This window comes from Corythoichthys intestinalis, chromosome 4 (genome assembly GCF_030265065.1).
Source record: "Corythoichthys intestinalis isolate RoL2023-P3 chromosome 4, ASM3026506v1, whole genome shotgun sequence".
NCBI lineage: Eukaryota > Metazoa > Chordata > Actinopteri > Syngnathiformes > Syngnathidae > Corythoichthys > Corythoichthys intestinalis.
In genome coordinates, this window is record NC_080398.1 from 18225654 (window position 1) to 18247800 (window position 22147).

General features: G+C 38.3%; 1 protein-coding gene across 2 annotated transcripts in view; it reads left to right on the plus strand.

Moving 5' to 3' along the window:
* adcy2a (adenylate cyclase 2a) overlaps positions 1-22147 on the plus strand; it is a 91396-nt gene that overhangs the window by 62560 nt on the left and 6689 nt on the right. Inside the window, exons 16-24 of one of the 2 annotated variants that reach the window (XM_057835050.1) lie at positions 53-190; positions 1189-1302; positions 1392-1576; positions 6025-6109; positions 10766-10924; positions 13115-13261; positions 13487-13597; positions 13691-13805; positions 17189-17313. In XM_057835050.1, the coding sequence (XP_057691033.1) occupies positions 53-190; positions 1189-1302; positions 1392-1576; positions 6025-6109; positions 10766-10924; positions 13115-13261; positions 13487-13597; positions 13691-13805; positions 17189-17313 (1179 nt within the window). Of the gene's footprint in view, positions 1-52; positions 191-1188; positions 1303-1391; positions 1577-6024; positions 6110-10765; positions 10925-13114; positions 13262-13486; positions 13598-13690; positions 13806-17188; positions 17314-22147 lie in introns of those variants that run through there. The other variant, XM_057835051.1, reaches the window with a different exon arrangement.

Sequence of the window (22147 nt, forward strand, 5' to 3'; positions counted from 1 at the left end):
TGTTTCCATATCTAAATCTGTTTTCTTTCGGTGTATGCATGTCATCTTTCAGCACTGCAGCAAAAGCGGCCCCACTTCATGGATGTGGCTGCTAAGGTCTTCATTCATTATTGCCAACAAGCCATTAGCCCGGATCACACTCACCTTGACAACCACAGCTCTCATACTCACTATGGCAGTATTTAACATGGTAAGTTCTAATGTGCAGACATACTGCTGGGATGTCATGGGAAATAATTAGGCTTGGTAATGGCTTCCAGGATAACAGTCCAGCAGATAACGCTACCCAATTAACTATGCGTTAATTGAGTGTTGAGTGCTGAGTATAATTCATAGGTCAAAAGCCAGATTTTTAGTATATTTTTTAATATCACCACAACAGCAAATTGATAAAGTTTCAACCTGCAGTCATGCACATGAAAATAAGACCATCACTTAGAAAAATGGTCACAGATGGCATAAAAATTAGCAGTAAAAGAACGGAAGACTTTAAGCCTGGGACCAATGTGCATTTGTTTTGTGTTTGTTTGGTTGTTAGTTGGTTTGCTTGTTTGTTATGTTACCATCACATCTTGATTTGACTGAACTCTGGAGAACTGTGGCATTGGTCCAAGAAAATACAATCATATTTCAGAAAATATTAAAGATCTATGAGTCCTTATTGTAAAAATTATCTAAGCCACCTCAGCTTTTATGAAAGGATTTTAGCACCACTGTTAGTAATAATGTAATTTAGTAATAGTTTAAGTTATTGACTAATGGTAATTGTACTTAATTTCATTTGTTCTTGTGTGGTAGCATCCAAGTAGAACAATTAAGATGGTGGTTGATAAAAACTATGGATTGCAATAGCATAATAAGTGAAATATTAGTGCTGTGAATTAAACCTTTCCACAAATTGTTTCCTGAGATGATAATCTTATTTTGTGTCTGTCATGGGTCAGTTGCTCTGGGCAGCTGAACAAAATTAACTTGGCTGTGTTTGCTCGTGCAGCCAATTCTTATTTTTGGACTTATTTGAGACCATCTCTCACCCAAGTCAGCTAGGATATGTAATAACCCTTTTTGACCCTGAACAGTAGTTTGAAAAATAGATGGATGACCTAAAAACAATTCAGATATTGTTTGGAAGAGCAGATTAAAGAATGTGTTCATCATATCAAGCGGGTGATGTTATCTCTGTTTCAGTTCTTTTTGGAAGACACTCCATTGCCTCCAATTTCTGAATACAATTCCTCCAATGAAACGCAGCTTTCCCCAGACGCAGCTGCTCTCATAGGAAAAAACAACTTCTACCTTCCTGTAAATTAAAGTTTGGATTATTAACTCGATATTTTTTCTACCACATTTCATTTTAATACATATTTATATTTCCCTTCTTGTCTTTCTAGTATTTAATTTACAGCTGCATTCTGGGCCTGATTTCTTGCTCTGTGTTCCTGAGGATAAACTATGAGTTGAAAATGTTAACCATGTTGACAGCTGTGGTGGTTTACAACATCATTATTCTCCAAACACATGCATCCCTGTTGGATGAATATAGCCGATTCCTGTACAGATCTGAAAGCCTAGACAGGTATGTGTGATGACAAATATATATAAGAGTGCTAAAATGCGTATATAATCCATTTGCGAGAGAGGCATTTATTTGCGGTCTCGCTGAGATGTCATTGTACTGTGTGAACGTGAGTAAAAAGAAAGCACTAGAGGGACATGAAAGTGCCTTTCCAGTCCATCTGGTCGAAATAGCTTGAAACAAGGCAATCAACATTTCCTCAAACACCTTTTTTCTTCCCTATTCCTCTCAGACGAAGATTATTTCATCTCTAGTCCATGACATTGCTGGCACAAAATTTGGAAGGATTCCAGTAATTTATTATATAACCCATTATTAAGAAAAAAATATTGATAGTGTAAGGCAGACATGTCCAAAGTCCGGCCCGGGGGCCAAATGCGGCCCGTGGTCAAATTTCATCCGGCCCCCAGCCTCTGTCATAAAATCAATAACACCTGGCCCGCACACAGACTTAATAAACTGGTCAGCAGTACTGCTACCAGCATATGAATGAGCTTACACAGTAAATTCTGCTGCTCATTTACCCACTAAAAGGCAGCAGCACTGTAAGCAACATTACACCGTGTGACCCTTTCCTCCCAATTTTCTAAAATGGCGACAATCAACAAAAAAAAGAAAGTTGACTGCAACGGCCAATGCTTCAAGGATAGAAAGAAATTGGACTATTTCATCACTAAAATATGCAACAACTGTGTCTGCCTCATTTGAGAAGAGTCAGTCGCTGTTTTTAAAGAGTTCAATGTTAGGCGATATAACCAAACAAGACACACTGACATGTATGACAAGATTACAGGGAAGATACGTAGCGAGAAATTGAACTAACTTGAAGCTAGTTTAATTTCACAGTAGCAGTATTTCGCAAGATCCCAAGAGTCGAAAGAGAACGCCACAAAGAATAGTTGCGAGATTGTTGAAATTAATAATTAAAAATAATAATAATAACGTAAATGTCACACACAGAAATATATTGTTCTACATAAAGGACATCAGCCAAGGTCGGCCCCCCACATTTTTACCAAACTAAATCTGGCCCCCTTTGCAAAAGGTTTGGACACCCCTGGTGTAAGGGATTTACAGTGGGGCAAATAAGTATTTAGTCAACCACCAATTGTGCAAGTTCTCCTACTTGAAAAGATTAGAGAGGCCTGTAATTGTCAACATGGGTAAACCTCAACCATGAGAGATAGAATTTGGGGAAAAAAACTGAAAATCACATTGTTTGATTTATAAAGAATTTATTTCCAAATTAGAGTGGAAAATAAGTATTTGGTCACCTACAAACAAGCAAGATTTCTGGCTGTCAAAGAGGTCTAACTTCTTCTAACGAGGTCTAACGAGGCTCCACTCGTTACCTGTATTTATGGCACCTGTTTTAACTCATTATCGGTATAAGACTCCACTATGGCCAAGACCAGAGAGCTGTCGAAGGACACCAGAGACAAAATTGAAGACCTGAACCAGGCTGGGAAGACTGAATCTGCAATAGGTAAAACACTTGGTTTAAAGAAATCAACTGTGGGAGGAATTATTAAAAAATGGAAGACATACAACACCACTGATAATCTCCCTCGATCTGGGGCTCCATGCAATATCTCACCCCGTGGCGTCAAAATGATAGCAAGAACGGTGAGCAAAAATCCCAGAACCACACGGGGGGACCTAGTGAATTACCTACAGAGAACTGGGACCACAGTAACAAAGGCTACTATCAGTAACACAATGTGCCGTCAGGGACTCAAATCCTGCACTGCCAGACGTGTCCCCCTGCTGAAGCCAGTACACGTCCAGGCCCGTCAGTTACAGAAAACGTTTGGCCTTTGTTGTTGCCAACAAAGGGTACATAACAAAGTATTGAGATGAACTTTTGGTATTGACCAAATACCTATTTTCCACCATGATTTGCATATAAATTCTTTAAAAATCAAACAATGTGATTTTCTGGGTTTTTTTCCACATTCTCTCTCTCATGGTTGAGGTTTACCCATGTTGACAATTACAGGCCTCTCTAATATTTTGAGTGGGAGAACTTGCACAATTAGTGGTTGACTAAATACTTACTTGCCCCACTGTATATTCAGTATATAAATACTGTAGTACTTATAAGATTACAGGTTGCAATAACAAAGTATATAGTGGAAAAAATACTCCAGAATGTTTATGCGCATTGAAAGAATCAGGACATGAGTGGGTGAGGGTATACAGTCCTTGAAAATGTGCGTGCTGTTGGCAATTATGCCTTAACGGAAATGGTTTTTCTTTCTTTTATTTATATAGAGATTAAATCAGGGACCTGGTTAGTTTTCTTGAGAATGATCACACATTTTTAGGAGCATTTTTAGGAACGTAATTATTTATATTAAAATTCTATTAAACCACTAAAGCCCCTTTCAAACACTCCAAAACACTGGGAATATCGCAGGATTTACAGTAACTGTGCAGCAGTTGTATGTGAAAACAATTTCCTGGGTCGACTGACACGAAGATTACGCTGACATTTCACGGGTCCTGTCTCAGTATAATGTCCGGGACTTTGCCGAGAAGTGGTGCGCGTGAAAGCAGGCGATAAATTCCCGGGTCACAGCACGATGGCTGATGACGCAAATATCATGGCGGGCCGATCGTCACTTCCTCTCTCTTCGCAGTAAGATGAAAAGCGGTAAACAAACATCGCAATTAGCAACATAGCAAGCTTGAAATTGCTAAATTAAACTGAAAACATAATGAAATTAAATTGCAACGGGATCGTAGAACCCAGGAAGGGAATCCATCATCCTTCTTTGGGAAAGTGTGGTTTATTTTGTTGCCGATGTTTGGGTCCGCTACTGCACAAACAAGGTTGTACTTCAAAGCAAAAAACAATTGAGGGAAGCGTTCAAGGGTTTATGAAATGCTAACAAAAATGCACTCGATCGCTGAAAAGAGCGAATAACACAACGGGTCCGTGACAGTAGAACCGAGGAAGAGAGTCCATCGTCCATCTTTGGAAATGTGTGGTTTATTTTGTTGCCGACGTTAGGGTTCGCTACTGCGGAAACAAGGTTGTACTTCAGAACAGACAACAACGGAGGGAAGCGTTCAGGGGTTTATGAAATAACAAACAAAAATACACGCTATCGCAGAAAAGAGGGAATAACACAATGGGTCCGTGATATCTTGACACCCTTCTCTTGGTTCGCCTGGGCCTAAATAGAGTATTGATGAGCATGTATTGGCAGCAGTTACGAAATCTGGAACGCTCACTCTAGAACAAAACACGATTTTACCAACATTGTGACAGCTGATGCCGACCACAAATGATGTAAATATCAGGGTTATAAAATCGCACCAGTACCTCTCCCCGCACAGAGAGCGCCAGTAGGCAACACGGGATAAGTGTGTGAAAGTGTCCAACCGCGTCATTCTCGGGACATCTCTACCTGCGTGAAAGCAATGACGCGAGTAAATCCCGTGTCACCTTACACGGGAATTTCCCTGGATATGTGTGTGAAAAGGGCTAAAGTAATAATATGGCAATATTTTAAGGTTCTCCAGAGTTTGCCTCACTTAATGACCAATCAAAGTGACTCCACTCATACCCTACAAAATTCTTTGCATTAGTCTCCCAATGAGAGTACATTTGAGGCAAACCTTGGACCGCCAGAAAAATTTTGCGCTATACCACAATTAGGTTGTTTACGAAAATAACACCCAAAGTGTATTGTGGTTTTTGTCCTCTTCGTCGCAGACATATAAATCCCCAGTCCTCCTGTGAAACCTCAATCGACCCAGTCTGTTTCTGTGCCAAGAACTAATGCAATAATGAACGAGACAGTTGTCTGAAGAACTCTTCTCTTGATAAGGCTGAACGTTCATTAATATGCAAAACATGCTTCCAAAAATGATTGCACTTACTTGAATGGTATGCACATTTGAAACTTCCATTAAATAATCAGTTTAATTGTAGATTCTAGGAAATCTAATTACAATACATTATCTTCCCACTAAATTAACATTTAAGTAGTCTTGATTTGTGAACACGGAAACAAAGTCCGTCTCTTAACACATTTACATGTGGCAGTAATTAGAGCACGCGCTGAATTAAGAGTCCTGAATTTCTTCATATGCTTTGTCTTTGATTATGTGTCTTCTGAAAAACATGGCACAGCAAGGGAGCGCGAATTGTAAACAAGCGCTTGTCACAGCAAAACAGAAGAGACAGTTTTAATTGAGTAAGAGCTTGAAATAATATGCTCTGTTAACCAATCATGTGACAAACTGATTGCTGTCTGCATGGCAAATGACGCAATGCTTTTATTTACTTGACACCGTCTCCTGGCCGTTGCCACACTTTCATTTTTCACAACTTATCATCATAAAAAATATCATCTTAATTGTTATCTATACAGTATTTGATATACTAGTACTGTTCACTCATAATGATTTTTTATCTTTTTCCTCTGCGCTTCAAGACCAGGAGTCCTCAAAGATCTGAAGACTATGGGTTCTATTTCACTCTTCATCTTTTTCATCACTCTACTCGTGCTTGCTCGGCAGGTAAGTTCGTTCACAAATGGTTTGAGCAATTCACCCACAGTGGGGCAAATAAGTATTTAGTCAACCACCAATTGTGCAAGTTCTCCTACTTGAAAAGATAAAAGAGGCCTGTAATTGTCAACATGGGTAAACCTCAACCATGAGAGACAGAATGTGGAAAAAAAAAAAAAAAAACAGAAAATCGCATTATTTGATTTTTAAATAATTTATTTTCAAATTAGAGTGGAAAATAAGTATTTGGTCGCCTACCAACAAGCAAGATTTCTGGCTGTCAAAGAGGTCTAACTTCTTCTAATGAGGTCTCACGAGGCTCCACTCGTTACCTGTATTAATGGCACCTGTTTTATCTCATTATCGGTATAAAAGACAACTGTCCACAACCTCAGTCAGTCACACTCCAAACTCCACTATGGCCAAGACCAAAGAGCTGTCGAAGGACACAGAGACAAAATTGTAGACCTGCACCAGGCTGGCAAGACTGAATCTGCAATAGGTAAAACGATTGGTGTAAAGAAATCAAGTGTGGGAGCAATTAGAAAATGGAAGACATACAAGACCACTGATAATCTCCCTCGATTTGGGGCTCCATGCAAGATCTCACCCCGTGGCGTCAAAATGATAACAAGAACGGTGAGCAAAAATCCCAGAACCACACGGGGGGACCTAGTGAATGACCTACAGAGAGCTGGGACCACAGTAACAAAGGCTACTATCAGTAACACAATGTGCCGCCAGGGACTCAAATCCTGCACTGCCAGACGTGTCCCCCTGCTGAAGAAAGTACACACCCAGGCCCGTCTGCGGTTCGTTAGGGAGCATTCGGATGATCCAGATGAGGACTGGGAGAATGTGTCATGGTCAGATGAAACCAAAATAGAACTTTTTGGTAGAAACACCGATTCTCGTGTTTGGAGGAGAAAGAATACTGAATTGCATTGGAAGAACACCATACCCACTGTGAAGCATGGGGGTGGAAACATCATGCTTTGGGGTTGTTTTTCTGCAAAGGGACCAGGGCGACTGATCTGTGTAAAGGAAAGAATGAATGGGGCCATGTATCGAGAGATTTTGAGTGAAAATCTCCTTCCATCATCAAGGGCATTGAAGATGAGACGTGGCTGGGTCTTTCAGCATGACAATGATCCCAAACACACAGCCAGGGCAACAAAGGAGAGGCTTCGTAAGAACCATTTCAAGGTCCTAGAGTGGCCTAGCCAGTATCCAGATCTCAGCCCCATAGAAAATCTGAGGAGGGAGTTGAAAGTCCGTGTTACCCAACGACAGCCCCAAAACATTACTGCTCTAGAGGAGATCTGCATGAAGGAATGGGCCAAAATACCAGCACCAGTGTGTGAAAAGCTTGTGAGGAGTTACAGAAAACGTTTGGCCTCCGTTATTGCCAACAAAGGGTACATAACAAAGTATTGAGATGATCTTTTGGTATTGACCAAATACTTATTTTCCACCATGATTTGCTAATAAATTATTTAAAAATCAAACAATGTGATTTTCTGGGGGGATTTTATCCACATTCTGTCTCACATGGTTGAGGTTTACCCATGTTGACAATTACAGGCCTGTCTAATATTTTCAAGTGGGAGAACTTGCATAATTATAGGTTTACTAAATACTTATTTGCCCCACTGTAGGTGAAGTGCAGCAACTGCTGCCGATGTAGAACTGCAACCTTTCACAGTGATATTGTAGTGTTTGAGTGAAGGAAATATGTTTTGCAGGATACAAATCACCATATTCCCAGTTTAGCTGTTACATTTAGATAAACAAAATTGTTAATTTATTCATCTGCTCTCATTTCCTAAAGCGTGCATTTTTTATCACCTTCCTGTCATTCCACCTGTTTTAACTAATTGCGATTATATGGAGTCTTGTGGCTCCGCTATAGGACAATTTTTTCTCTTTCCAATCAGATTGTCTAACAACTTTTAATTATGCATTTCTCCTTGTTTTATGCCTCCTCTTTATTAAAACTGCTCCTGTCTAGCTCTCGTCGAAATTTAAACACTAAATGTATTACACAAGGGCAGATTAGCTGTGATCGTGAAACTTCTAATTGTATTGAAAATATTTGTTATACTGAAACTGGGTGAGAGCATGAGGGATGACTGAATAGCACATTTAACTTCACTGTTTTAAACTTCCAAACACAGACTTTGGCCTTCCGTTGTTCTAAATTGGTTGAACAGTCTAAATTGTCCATAGTTATGATTATGAGTGTAAAATGTTTTATTTCTTTCTTTCTTTATTTTTGTCTAAATGTGGTCTTTGATTGGCTGTCAAACAATTTGGAGTGAACCACATCTCCGTCCCATAGTCTGATGGCATGGGTTCCAGCTAAACAACAACTCTCATGAGGATAAATGTGAAGGATAAATAAAATAAAAATTATTAGCTATATAACATTATTGTTACAATTAGCAGAAATAGTAGACTTGCAATATAGAATTATATCCCTAAAAATGCACAACTTTCACTTTTTTTTTTTCAAACAAATACAACTAAATTAAACTTTTTTTTTTTTTTTAAACCAAAGTGATTAAGAAGCTTTGTTGCTTATGTGGTGCAACCTCTAAATTCAAATACAGTCTGCTTTGAGACATTGTGCTCCCTCAGATTCGTTTTTGTTGAATTGAAGTCCTTGTAGAACAGAGAAAAATTTCCCATGATAAAATCATAGACTTCACTATCAGTTGAAGAGACAGCTCCTACAGACTTTGTGCCACGGCTTCCTGTAGGGGGGCTGGCCAGGCAAGTCGTCGTGGCAGCTTTCACTTCGATAAACTCAAACACACGCTGCGTTCTAACACCAGATTTAGGTGGAAGTCTGACGAACATTTTAGTGCAGGCAGGAGTGTCTCAAGAGTGATTTGGTAAAGGATTTAAGGTAATTATTATTTAAAATAACACCATGCATGCATTTTGAAACCTTGTGAAAAAAAATGATAGGAAAAAATGTGCGTAACTTTAGCTTAAAATATTTACGGAAAATTATTGATGACTGCCCTTTCTTTTTTTTTTGCTTTTATCAAAAATCTACATTGTTTTACGTTCATGTCTATTGAAATTCCGGGATTTACACACTTATTTACAAGAATTTTCAACTTAAAAAGCTTTGTTTTGTGGTGGCCGCCTTAAAAAGCTTTGTTCTGCGGTGGCCGCCATGTTGGATTTTGTATCCATACACAATATTGTAACTTTACATTCAATTAATCAGGTAATTTTTGGCCAACTGCCCGGTTTTTGGCAAAAAAATAGTAATTTGACATTTCTGCATCCATACAAATGTTTTTGGCTTTTAGGTGTTTTGATTTATGTAACACTTCAATCTAAAAACGGCAAGACGTGCTGAGGCAATCGTGACATCGGAATTCTACCTATATAAGTTGTGATTGTGTATAGAAAAATGCTAAATTTGCTTTAGTTGAGTAAAACATAAGATGATTCTGCATGCTTTCCTTAAGTATTAATTTTCTGATGGGAAAATTGAGTAGTTTATTAGCTGTTGAAAACTTACTTCAAAATTGCACTAAATAAAAATAATAATAATAATAATAATAACTATTTTGGGTAAAAACTTATATATTTTAAATATTGCGATTGATTCTGAAAATATAGGTGATTATCTCTGCATTTGGTGATTTTTGTGCATCTAGCGTAAAATCTGAGAATTTTATAGCCATTTTAAGTTATTTAAATTATACTTATATAAAAACTAACTAATCTGGATTTTATTAGGTAACGACTGAAATTTTTGGGTGCTGCTGCTCATGGAGACTCTTATATGCCTAAGGGAGGTGCCTGTTTTGGTTTTAGGTCCCTAGTGGTTTTGGTCTGAAAATATTTTTTAAAATTTTTTAATTATTTTTTAAAAATTTTAAATGGGCCCCCTAAAGAGCGGCCCTGCATCCCGTTTCCCGTCAACTGATAGTGAAATCTATGGTAAAATGTAAAACTGGGGTTTTTACACTGAATTTATGTACAACTCATATTTTTCCTGAAAGATTTCAATTTTTTTTCAGCAGTGAAATGAGAGATTCACCTTTTATGTGCATGTATGTGTGCTTTTAAAGACTTTTCACACTAGTGCAAGCAACATGCAGTGTGCCGTCGACAAACACATTCATTGTGTATGTGGTCAGGAGGTACAACCTGCACGAAGAAGTGTTGCTACATTTGTACGAAGTGGAGAGTCCACAAATAAAAAGTTATTCGAGAGTTGCAACACTAATGTCAGAAAGTGCATCCAATAAGAGAGTGGCTGGTGAAGGGATTTCGTGATATTTTAGTAAAAGTATCATCATGTAATAAAATTAGTACGTCTTGATAGATATGCATTCTTGGAATTTGCCAAACTACGGGTCATTTGAAAAGAGGGTTTCAAACTTGTTCACGCTCTGCCTAAATGATCTGTCATAACTGTTTGGTGGTCATTGTGTCTCACTAAGAGATTTTAAACTCGCCGCAATCTGACCAAAACTGGTAGAGCCTTTTTATTATGGGGTGTCTGTTGTTGCTGAATCCTTTTACTGACACTAGTGTGAAAAGGCCTTTATTTTTCAATTATTAAAGTATTCTTGATGTAAACAAGCTGTGCAAATGTACCTTCAGTCTCTTCATCTCTGTGTCCTCTTGTAACAGAATGAATATTACTGTAGGTTAGACTTTCTGTGGAAGAACAAGTTCAAGAAGGAGTGCGAGGAAATCGAAACTATGGAAAATCTCAACCGTGTCTTGCTGGAGAATGTCTTGCCCGCACATGTTGCTGAGCACTTCCTGGCACGGAACTGGAAGAATGAGGTTAGACCTATTAATAATGTTCATTTTGGGGTTTTGAGCCCCTTTTAACCGGAGTAGGTAAAAAAAAATCCCTGTGGTCTACGGTAGAGGTCGACCGATATGGGATCTTCAAATGCCAAAGCCGACACTATCTAAAAAAAATTTCAGTCAATCAGTCAAAACTGATTTTGTAAGCCGAAATTTAAAGCAGATATACTTTTCTTATTAATTATTAATTAATAATAATTAAAAAAAAAAAAAAAAAAAAAAAAACTGCTTCAACAGCTTCAAATTTACAATGATGACCTGAAACTTAAAGGATTGATTCGGTCTAGTGCTCCTAAACCAATGAACACAGCACTTCTTTTTTTGATTCTATACACTCAGCAAGGACAGTACATTATTTTCAAATAATTAAACCCACCAGGTTACGAGATTTTAACAAGTGAAAGTTAAAGTTTAAGGGGTACTCGCCATGCTAAAGCTAATGCGAATGGTATGCTAACGCTATTAGTTATATTTATCGTGTAAGGATCACTCAGTAAACACCTTAAAAGGCTAAAGCAGCTTTGCATATTCTCTCATGAAAAACAAAATAATCTTACAAGAGTTACAAAATAGGCAAGCCTCAACCTTCCTGATGCAGCCTGCCTTCAAGCGAGAAGGGTCTGATTGCAGCTACAGCCACGCTACAAACCACGCCTCATTAAAACTACGCCCCTCCAAACAACCCCTGCTGTTGGTACGGTGGCGCAAAAAAAATATTTACTGTACTACTTGAAGTTTAAAGGGTTTTTGGGACAATAGGCCCAAGTCAAATTCTTTACCCTAAACTTAACTAGACACAGGGGGATTTGCGGATATTGTGATAACTAGATTGTAACCTTTGCTATGTTTGGAAGTAATTTTATGGTGTGAATCAACCGTTAAACTTGTTACAATTGCTCCATTTATTGCATCATTTCCCTTCTTTCTACTTTCGATATGTGAAAGTTTTAAAATTGTTTAATCATTTAAAGATAGATTCAAGTCAAGATTTTGCAGATTTAGGAGAATTTTGATAAAAAGTTACTTAGGTTCGCTAGGAACGTTCGGTACAACAGAGCCTTCCTGAGAAGTCTACTGCTTTAAAATGGCGGATGTTTACTAACGCCGGCGAGTCTGTCATTACTCATCTACTTTTCTAAACAAGTCCTAACGCCACCGAGTCCGTCACTTCGCATCTCGTTCTATATACATGTAATATCTACTGTAGCATCATGTGGGCGTAGTTTGTCGCAGCGTGAGCGTAGTTTGTAGCTGCTGTCGGCTGCAGTCAGGTATTATTGCTTCAAGCTGCTGCAGGGTCCTTCCGGGGTCCAACCGTCACTCAGTGGCGGTCACAGTTGCCCACACAAATGACTGATCAAAATCCTTTTTTACCGGCTTATTCTTTTTGTTAATCGGCTGACAACCGATGTTGGGAAAAAGTCCATATATCGGCCAGCCGATATATCAGCCGACCTCTAGTCTACGGTGTGCAATGACTAACGTTACAAAGAGCTCAAAACTGGTCATGATTAAAAATAGTAAAACAAACAAAACAGTAAGATTTTTACAGTCAAAATCCTATTGCAAGCAGACATCGCAGATGACGTCTGAGCAACAGACATGTTGATTGTCAACTTGGGACAGGATCTCACCGTGGAACAAGACTTTGAAATATACCTACTCACTGAGTTATGAAAATTGTTTGTCTTATGCAAAGCAAAAATAATTGACAGTAAATTACCACCACAATAAAATTGTCAGATAAAATAGATAGCCTAGTGGCTTTTTTTTTCCTGTAATGTTTCACCAATCTGGGTGCCCTGTTCTGCAGTAGACTACATTAGGTCTCATTAAATCACGTTTCCAGGATGAGAAGCTACATTTTCATCATACAAATCAGCAAATTTTGTTGTACTGTAAGGTAGTCTCATGAACACCGGACACATTTTTGATGGTAGAATTTGTTTTATAGAATGACAGTTCTGATTAACTATTCAGAAAAGTCTATGTAAATACCAGTATGTGTCTAAATTATGAAGGTTTGAATACAAAGACCAATGGCATCTCAAGTGATGCTGATATACAAATCCGTATCTGGCTCCATCTTGGCTGTATCAATTTCATTATAATATTCCATGTTTTATCTAGGTTTTTTATCTTTATTTTTTTTTCATCTTGCAGGATCTTTACCACCAGTCTTATGATCTGGTATGCGTCATGTTTGCCTCCATTCCAGACTTTAAAGAGTTTTACACAGAATCTGATGTCAACAAGGAAGGATTAGAGTGTCTCCGGCTTCTCAATGAGATTATTGCCGATTTTGATGAGGTAATTGAAAATCGGAAGCAACCTGTGTAGCTTTTGTCTGATTTATCTGATATAAGTAATATATAAAGTAAGTTACTAATCACCCTATAAGTACTAATGTATGACAAGAAAAAATGTCTTCCCAAAATGTGACGCTGAATCAATTCGTAGTATACATATTTTTCAAGGATTATACATCATGTTGTTATACATGTATACATATTAGATATTCTGTGTATTGTTCAGCTATTGTCGAAGCCAAAGTTCAGTGGTGTGGAAAAGATCAAAACTATTGGGAGTACATACATGGCTGCTACAGGGCTCAACGCCTCACCTGGACTGGAGTATTCATCTCAGGTTAATACCATCACACATACTTTAAAAATACTACTCAATACATTATGATAACCTAACTCTCTCTGTGTTAAATTTTGTATTTTGTATTCATAGGAACATGACAGGCAGTACATGCACATTGGGACAATGGTGGAGTTCGCATTTGCTTTAGTTGGGAAGCTTGATGTCATCAACAGACACTCCTTCAATGACTTCAAACTCAGAGTTGGTGGGTTTAAAAGTGTGCATCGTGGTAACAGTTAATAGTTTGATAATATTTGATGTTTTTACCATTTTAAAAAAAAAACATACTTTAGTTGCTTGTTGAAACAGGGGTCAACTGAAATAATAGAATCTTCATCCATGCTTTAGATATAAACTGTATATAGTATACTGTTGGAAACCCGATAACAAAGAGAAAAGCAAAACGGACAGCAGGGTCCCAGCTCACTGCATGTAGCAAGTGCAAGAGTTCAATAGCTTCAACCTGTCTAAAGAGCACAGCATGTGATGCTCCATTAACTCAGCAGTGTGCATGTGTGTGACAGTACATCCCTGCTGTTTCCAGACAGACGCAAAGGAAAGCTGGTGGAAGTTCCCACCTACTGTTTTAACAGGATAAATGAGTATCACTGTATGGCAGTGATGAACTTCCTCTGTAGAAATTAACTCATTGGCCAACGTGGAGGCATGCTGTGCAGTATTCGTGAGCATAAAGAGCCTCATATTATTTAACCACTTACAAAAAGCGCCCACGTGCAAAATAATTGTTGTACATTTATTGCATTTTGAAGCATTATCTTCCCAGAATTGAATTAGAAAACCCCCATGTTCAAACAAAATCATTTCAGACAAATCAGAACATGGTTCATATGTCTTCATTTAGTACTGTAATGTTAGTAAATTACTGGAAAACATTGGGATAGAAGACATTGACCATGGCAGTGTGCAAACTCCAAACAGTCAAAGAGTGTGTCATTAGGACAGTACGATGACAAGAATTTAGGCTCAAAGTGCCTATGACAGCAAAAAGAATGTTTATTTCATATATTACACAGTATTTAGTGTTCCTTAATGAAATGGACCCCTTGGATGTGTGTGGAAGCGATCCATTTACATAATCAATTTTTTGAATCCTGCGCCATGAAAATGAATAACTTTCTGTTTTGAGGAGGGATGCAAATGTGACGTCACCCGGGTCAGCATCTCACAATACAACATTGCTTTATAATATGCAGATGGACTGCAGATTCAGCTGATTTAGAGGATTAATTCGTTTATTTTTCGCATCACACCAGTCAAATGTGCTCTAGGGTTTTATTGCTGCACCAGGGAGGGGCGTGTGAGCTTTTTTGGGTTTCAAAAACCCTCACCCAGAGGGGGTGGTAAAAACAAGTCCGATAACTGTGTGGGACCATTAGACTTACAAAGAAGTGAGTAAACATTTTTTGTATTATGTCAAGTACTGGGATCATGTCATTTGTCCGGCGGTCATTCTCCAGCTGCTTCCAGAGCAAACGAGTTCTCCTGCCCGCAGCAGGGGAACGACGAGCTGTAACTTGCTCGCTGCTGGAGGAGTTGCCGATCAATGAAGACAATCAACAACCCCGCCCCCGTGTGAAATGATCCAGGATAGTTTTGTGTTATTTTTCGCTTTAAAAGGCGAGAATAAAGCTTTGAAACGATGCTTGGTTTGGGTCACCATGTTGGCTAGCTGTCACGCCACCTGGTTTGTCTACGCTCTCCGAAGCTGGAGCAGGGAAATGTCAAAAGCCGGACTAACTCCGGTGGCATAAAATATCGTTCAGGAGGTGCGAGAAGTTGATAGTTTTGACCATTATGGAGTAATTTTGCCATGTCGTACTGAATAAATGCATTTTGAATATTTCATATGCCATTTAGCACAAGACTCTTATTGTCATGACCATACAATTTATCTAACAATTGTGGAAAAATACTTAGATAAAAAGAATATCCTGTAAAAATATTGGCGTAGAGATTAAAACAGTACTTCTCAAATAGTGGGGCGCGCCCCCCTAGGGGGGCGCAGAGGGATGCCAGGGGGGGCGCGTGTGACCTCGGGGAACATGCTTTTTTTTTTCTTTTCTGCCGCACTGGAATAAAGTGTACTTGCGCATCCACTCAGTGGGTGGCAGTGGCGCTCTCATTTTCAGAGTGTGTGCAGTATTTTTGAACTAAGGAAGAGCACTCATCACACAGAAAACAAATATGAAGAGCAGTGCGCCGCCGCCGTTTTCGAAAGACGTTTTCCGACCGGACTCACTCACGCAGCGACCCACTGTCTTGTCCGGTTCTCACGCCGCCGCCCGATAAGTGCCATTTTCGGCTTGGGATCGTCACGATGACCGCCCTCACCTACGGTTCTACCTCGGCCGCCGAGAATGCGCTTTGTTCGTGCCGTTTGCCTTTTAGCTTTGACTTTTAATACTGTGGGTGATGAGGAAAGACTGTTTACTGTGTCTAAAAATAATTATAGCGGACCGCCAGAAGCCAAATCCATTAAGACGCCACTTAAAGACATTCGACCCCAATCTCATTGATAAGCCGCTTGATTGTTTTTCAGCGAAAACGTGCCGAATATTGCCAACAATCGTCCTGCTTTGTCAGTGTTATATCAGTAAACCAGTGAGCATTGTTAGCATGCTCATTGCAAAATGACTCCACACCATTGCAAAGGAGGTAATACTGAGTGTGAGCAGCAAAAATAAAAACTGTCCTTCTGTCCAAGGACACTCTTTTTTTCCTTTATTCATTTTTGTTTTTTCAGTCAAATTTTTTGGCATATTGTCCTCATGAGTGAATGTTTCTAATCAATTTGAATTTGTTATTATTTACTGATTTTATTACATTTTATTTTTCTGTATCAAATGGTCAAAAATGTACCTTGAGTGTATTTTTACAGTTTGAATGTGACTTTTTTTTTTTTTTTAATTCAGGCAAATTGATGCACGTTCAAGTCTTCTCTGTTACAAACAAAACAATGTTAATAAAGTTATACTTTATTATAGGTTGATCTATGTTACTTTTTTTCTTTATTAGAAAAAAAGGACACAATATTAGGCAGATGCGTATTTATAATAGTAATTTTATAGACAAATAATACTATTTACAGTGGCGGCAGAGAGTTTGGGGGGGCGCGAAACATTTACGTCTTGCTTGGGGGGGGCGTAGCAGAGAATAATTGAGAAGCACTGGATTAAAACAATGACATTTTGTTGCTCTTTTCGTCGCATTTTCCTCATTCTGAATAATTCCCCCTCAATGGGCTGAATTCTAAATCAAATGAAATCGTGACCCTGCCGATGTCATCCTCCAGCTGGGCACGCTAGAGCGCTATAATGACAGGCAGGGTAAAACAGGATTAAAAGGCTCGTCATCTGCGCTTTGCCAAATTGTTGTATTTAGTCGAATCATCTCAAAATATGAGATATATTCACATAATAATGCTATTTAAGATTTTGTTTATGCTGTCGCAGGCACTTTAAGTCCTTTCAACTTTTAAAAAAAAAATTTGTTGCTTTTTACAAAGTTGAATGACAATAGTTCAAGTGCATTTTCATTCTAATACTGACTTTTTTTGGTTTGATGTAGGAATCAACCATGGCCCGGTGATTGCTGGAGTTATTGGAGCACAGAAACCACAGTATGATATATGGGGAAACACTGTGAATGTAGCCAGTCGAATGGACAGTACAGGGATACTGGGAAAAATACAGGTAAACATGGGAGATAAATTCCAAAAAACAACACATTAAGCAATTCAATCAACTTTATAATAGGAGTACAAAGATATGCAACAATGTGTATTACTATAGATTGTTATTTGTTCATTAGTAAAAGTTTATTATGCATCATGTGCCACAATATGTGCTTGTGTATGAATAAAGTAAGTAGGAGGGTAATATGTAAACGCAGTTAATGGCCACCATGCCCAACCAATGGTCAGTAATAATAGCCCATCTTTGTAAAAGCAAAAACTAATTGTATGAAATTTATAGAAAAGAAAAACATCAACTGTTATCTGTGCTGCTCTCAAGGACAAATCAGATTGAGTGCTTCTCTGGAACTGTATTTGCTCAATTCTTTGTTTCCTAAGCACGGCCATTTCATTTGTCGCTGTTGACATTTTAAATGACAGAACAGATGCGTCAAAGATAAAACTATTATTCTTGCTAGACAATCTATTTATAGCAGCAGGAACATCACATCCCAAGTGACGCCTTCTGCTTTTTCTATTTGCTCTCTGCCTGAGCACTGATAAACTGTAATGGTTTTCCACCTGAGTGACGTAAAGGATCTATTCATGCCTGCGGGCTGCACACATCTTACAGTCTTGAATACTGCACAATGTAAGTGTAGAAAGAATCATTTCCATCAAGAATATCTATTTGCAATGGTCCAACAGTAGAGCACAGTATTCAGAAGGTTGAGTCATACCTCATATGCTTTGTTCTTCACAAACTCATTTTTCTTGTCTATTGTGGTTCATTCAGAAGGCTGAAGGCATTGGCAAGTGAAATCGTGAACATAAAAAGATATAAATCAATGGATTTGTATCTATTTATGCACTGTATGTGTACTATATGTATATACAGTATGTATGTATTCATAACATCTAAATAAGATTTTCTTATATCTAATCAAATAACTTTTTTTGTTTTGAGTGTTGAAAACTGACAGATTAATGTGTATGATTATTAGACTTATTCATTTTTCACCTAAATAAAGAAAACATGCTTTAAAATAATGTTTTGAACAACATCTATTCTTAAATTAAGAACATTTCTGACAAATCCCCCCCATATAAAAAAATAAAACACTCCAATGTAACAAACAAATCACTTTTATTGACAGAGTTCATCTCATATTTTCAAAAAATAATTGATTTTTTTAATGTAAAACCAGAGGTGGGTAGAGTAGCCAAAAATTTGACTCAATTAAGAGTAGCGTTAATTCAAAATAATATTACCAAAGTAAAAGTAATCTTCCAAAAAATGTACTCAAGTACAAGTAAAAAAGTATTTGGCGAAAAGAATTCTTACAGTGGGGCAAATAAGTATTTAGTCAACCACCAATTGTGCAAGTTCTCCTACTTGAAAAGATTAGAGAGGCCTGTTATTGTCAACATGGGTAAACCTCAACCATGAGAGACAGAATGTGGAAAAAAAACAGAAAATCACATTGTTTGATTTTTAAAGAATTTATTTCCAAATTACAGTGGAAGATAACTATTTGGTCACCTACAAACAAGCAAGATTGCTGGCTGTCAAAGAGATCTAACTTCTTCTGACAAGGTGTAACGAGGCTCGACTAGTTACCTATATTAATGCCACCTGTTTTAACTCATTATCGGTATAAAAGACACCTGTCCACAATCTCAGTCAGTCACACTCCAAACTCCACTATGGCCAAGACCAAAGAGCTGTCGAAGGACACCAGAGACAAAATTGTAGACCTGCACCAGGCTGGGAAGACTGAATCTGCAATAGGTAAAGCACTTGGTGTAAAGAAATCAACTGTGGGAGCAATTATTAGAAAATGGAAGACATACAACACCACTGATAATCTCCCTCGATCTGGGGCCCCATGCAAGATCTCACCCCGTAGCGTCAAAATGATAACAAGAACGGTGAGCAAAAATCCCAGAACCACACGGGGGGACCTAGTGAATGACCTACAGAGAGCTGGGACCACAGTAACAAAGGCTACTATCAGTAACACAATGCGCCGCCAGGGACTCAAATCCTGCACTGCCGGACGTGTCCCCCTGCTGAAGCCAGTACACGTCCAGGCCCGTTTGCGGTTCGCTAGAGAGCTTTAGGATGATCCAGTAGAGGACTGGGAGAATGTGTTATGGTCAGATGAAACCAAAATAGAACTGTTTGGTAGAAACACAGGTTCTCGTGTTTGGAGGAGAAAGAATACTGAATCGCATTCAAAGAACACCATACCGACTATGAAGCATGGGGGTGGAAATGTCATGCTTTGGGTCTGTTTTTCTGCAAAGGGACCAGGAGGACTGATCTGTGTAAAGGAAATAATGATTGTGGCCATGTATCGAGAGATTTTGAGTGAAAATCTCCTTCCATTAGCAAGCGCATTGAAGATGAGACATGGCTGGGTCTTTCAGCATGACAATGATCCCAAACACACAGCCTGGGCATCAAAGGAGTGGTTTTGTAAGAAGAATTTCAAGGTCCTGGAGTGGCCTAGCCAGTCTCCAGATCTCAATCCCATAGAAAATCTGTGGAGGGAGTTGAAAGTCCGTGTTGCCCAACGACAGCCCCAAAATATCACTGCTCTAGAGGAGATCTGCATGGAGGAATGGGCCAAAATACCAGCAACAGTGTGTGAAAAGGTTGTGAGGAGCTACAGAAAACATTTGGCCTCCGTTATTGCCAACAAAGGGTACATAACAAAGTAGTGAGATGAACTTTTGGTATTGACCAAATACTTATTTTCCACCATGATTTGCTAATAAATTATTTAAAATCAAACAATGTGATTTTCTGGGGGGTTTTTATCCACATTCTGTCTCACATGGTTGAGGTTTACCGATGTTGACAATTACAGGCCTGTCTAATATTTTTAAGTGGGAGAACTTGCACAATTAGTGGTTGACTAAATACTTATTTGACCCACTGTAAGTAATGAGTGGCATTGTAACTGCTTATATATATATATATATATATATATATATATATATATATATATATATATATATATATATATATGTTTTTTTTTTTAAACAATTGTATTTTTTTCCTGAGTTTTTTCACAGTTATCTACAGTATATGGACTGTTGTTATAATGATACTGTATAATAACCCATTGCATAACCACATTAAGCCAAAGAAATACCAAAAAAATATATATCATCAAATTCCAACGAGACAAAAAAAATAACATAAATGAAGCATTATTCGTCTAAACAGATGAATGCCCTCTGGTGGAGAAAATAGTTCCAAGTTTAAATAGTGAAGAGTTCCTTCATAATTACGATTTTGAAATTAAAAGGATCATATCTCCAGTTTTTGTGGTCATTTGGTGCCAAATATAAACTGGGAGAAAGGTTAAAATCCGCGCTTTCGAGTCATGTTGAAGGCAGCACTCTGTAGCAAATACTTGATAGATTGAACAGGCTGGCGTGAAGATAGAAAGGCAAGCTTGCGTCTGATTGGTATAATGGAGTCGTGTGATTATCGCCACGAAGTCTCAATGTTGAAATCGGTAGAGCTACACCGGTAATACGCCAGGCACGTCTCTACTCTTGGCATCGCTGGCAAAAAAAAAAAAAAAAAAAAAATTCTAATATGTAGAATAAAGAGAAAAAATGTAACAGATCTTGTGTAGCCCAAAGTAGCAGAGTAAGAGTAGCATTTTTTTCTTCACAAATCTACCCAGTAAAAAGTATAACTAAGTAAAAAGTATAGCTTAGTAAAACTACTCTTAGGAGTACGTTTTTCTCATGTAACGCGTTACTATTCACCTCTGGTTAAAACAAGTAACAAACAGTGTTGTTAATAATGGCGTCAGAGTATAACGGCGTTACTAACGGTGTTACTTTTTTCAGTAGTGAGAAATGATAGACTCGCTGGCGTTAGTAAACAGCCGCCATCTTAAAGCAGTCGACTCTTCAGGAAGGCTCTGTTGTAGAGAACCTTCCTAGCGAACCTAAGTAACTTTTTATCTAAAATACTCTTCAAATACTCTTAAATCTTTACTTGAATCTACAGGGTGACCCAAAAAAAACTTTACACTCAGTTGACTGCTTGTTTAAAAGCCATTGAAACATATCTAAATAGGTTGTCATGCTTAAGTGATTCATTAAGGTCACTCAATGCAGCTGGTAATCTCTCGTCTCTACAATTCCTGTGCTTCTGCTGAAAATGAAGAAAACTTTATCTGTACCTGAATTGCTGCGTGCCAGTCTGACACTACTGAGATTGCAGCAAATCTGAGAATATCCAGATGTGCAGTCTACAAAGTTAAAAAGCTGAAAGATACTGGAACAGCCTCACGAAAACCTGGGTCTGGAAGTGCCCGATCTGTAGGGACCAAAAAGTTGACAAGGTGATATGTGGCCACCCAGAGTCCAGATCTCAATCCCCTGGATTATAGCATATGGGCAACTGTGGAGGACAGTGCCTGTAAGAAGCCACAAACTTCTGTGGCAGCCTTGGAGAGGTCCATTGTTAGATCTTGGGAAAAGATGACAGCATCCTACATAAAGAAGACCTGTCAAGCGTTCCGCAGGCGCCTGGAGGCTGTTGTGACACTTAAGGGAGGACACATTGAAAAATAGTGTACTGTACATGTTCTTTACAATAATGTATAATTTGTGATTAAATTCTAATTCTAAACTGAATAAATATGGCATTTAAGTTGTATTATGGCAGTGTAAACTTTTTTTGGGGTCACCCTGTATCTTTAAATGATGAAGCAGTTATAAAACTTTCACATATCGAAATTAGACAGAAGGGAACTAATCCTATAACAGGAGCAATTTTAACAACTTTTACGGTTGATTTACAACATTAAATGACTTCC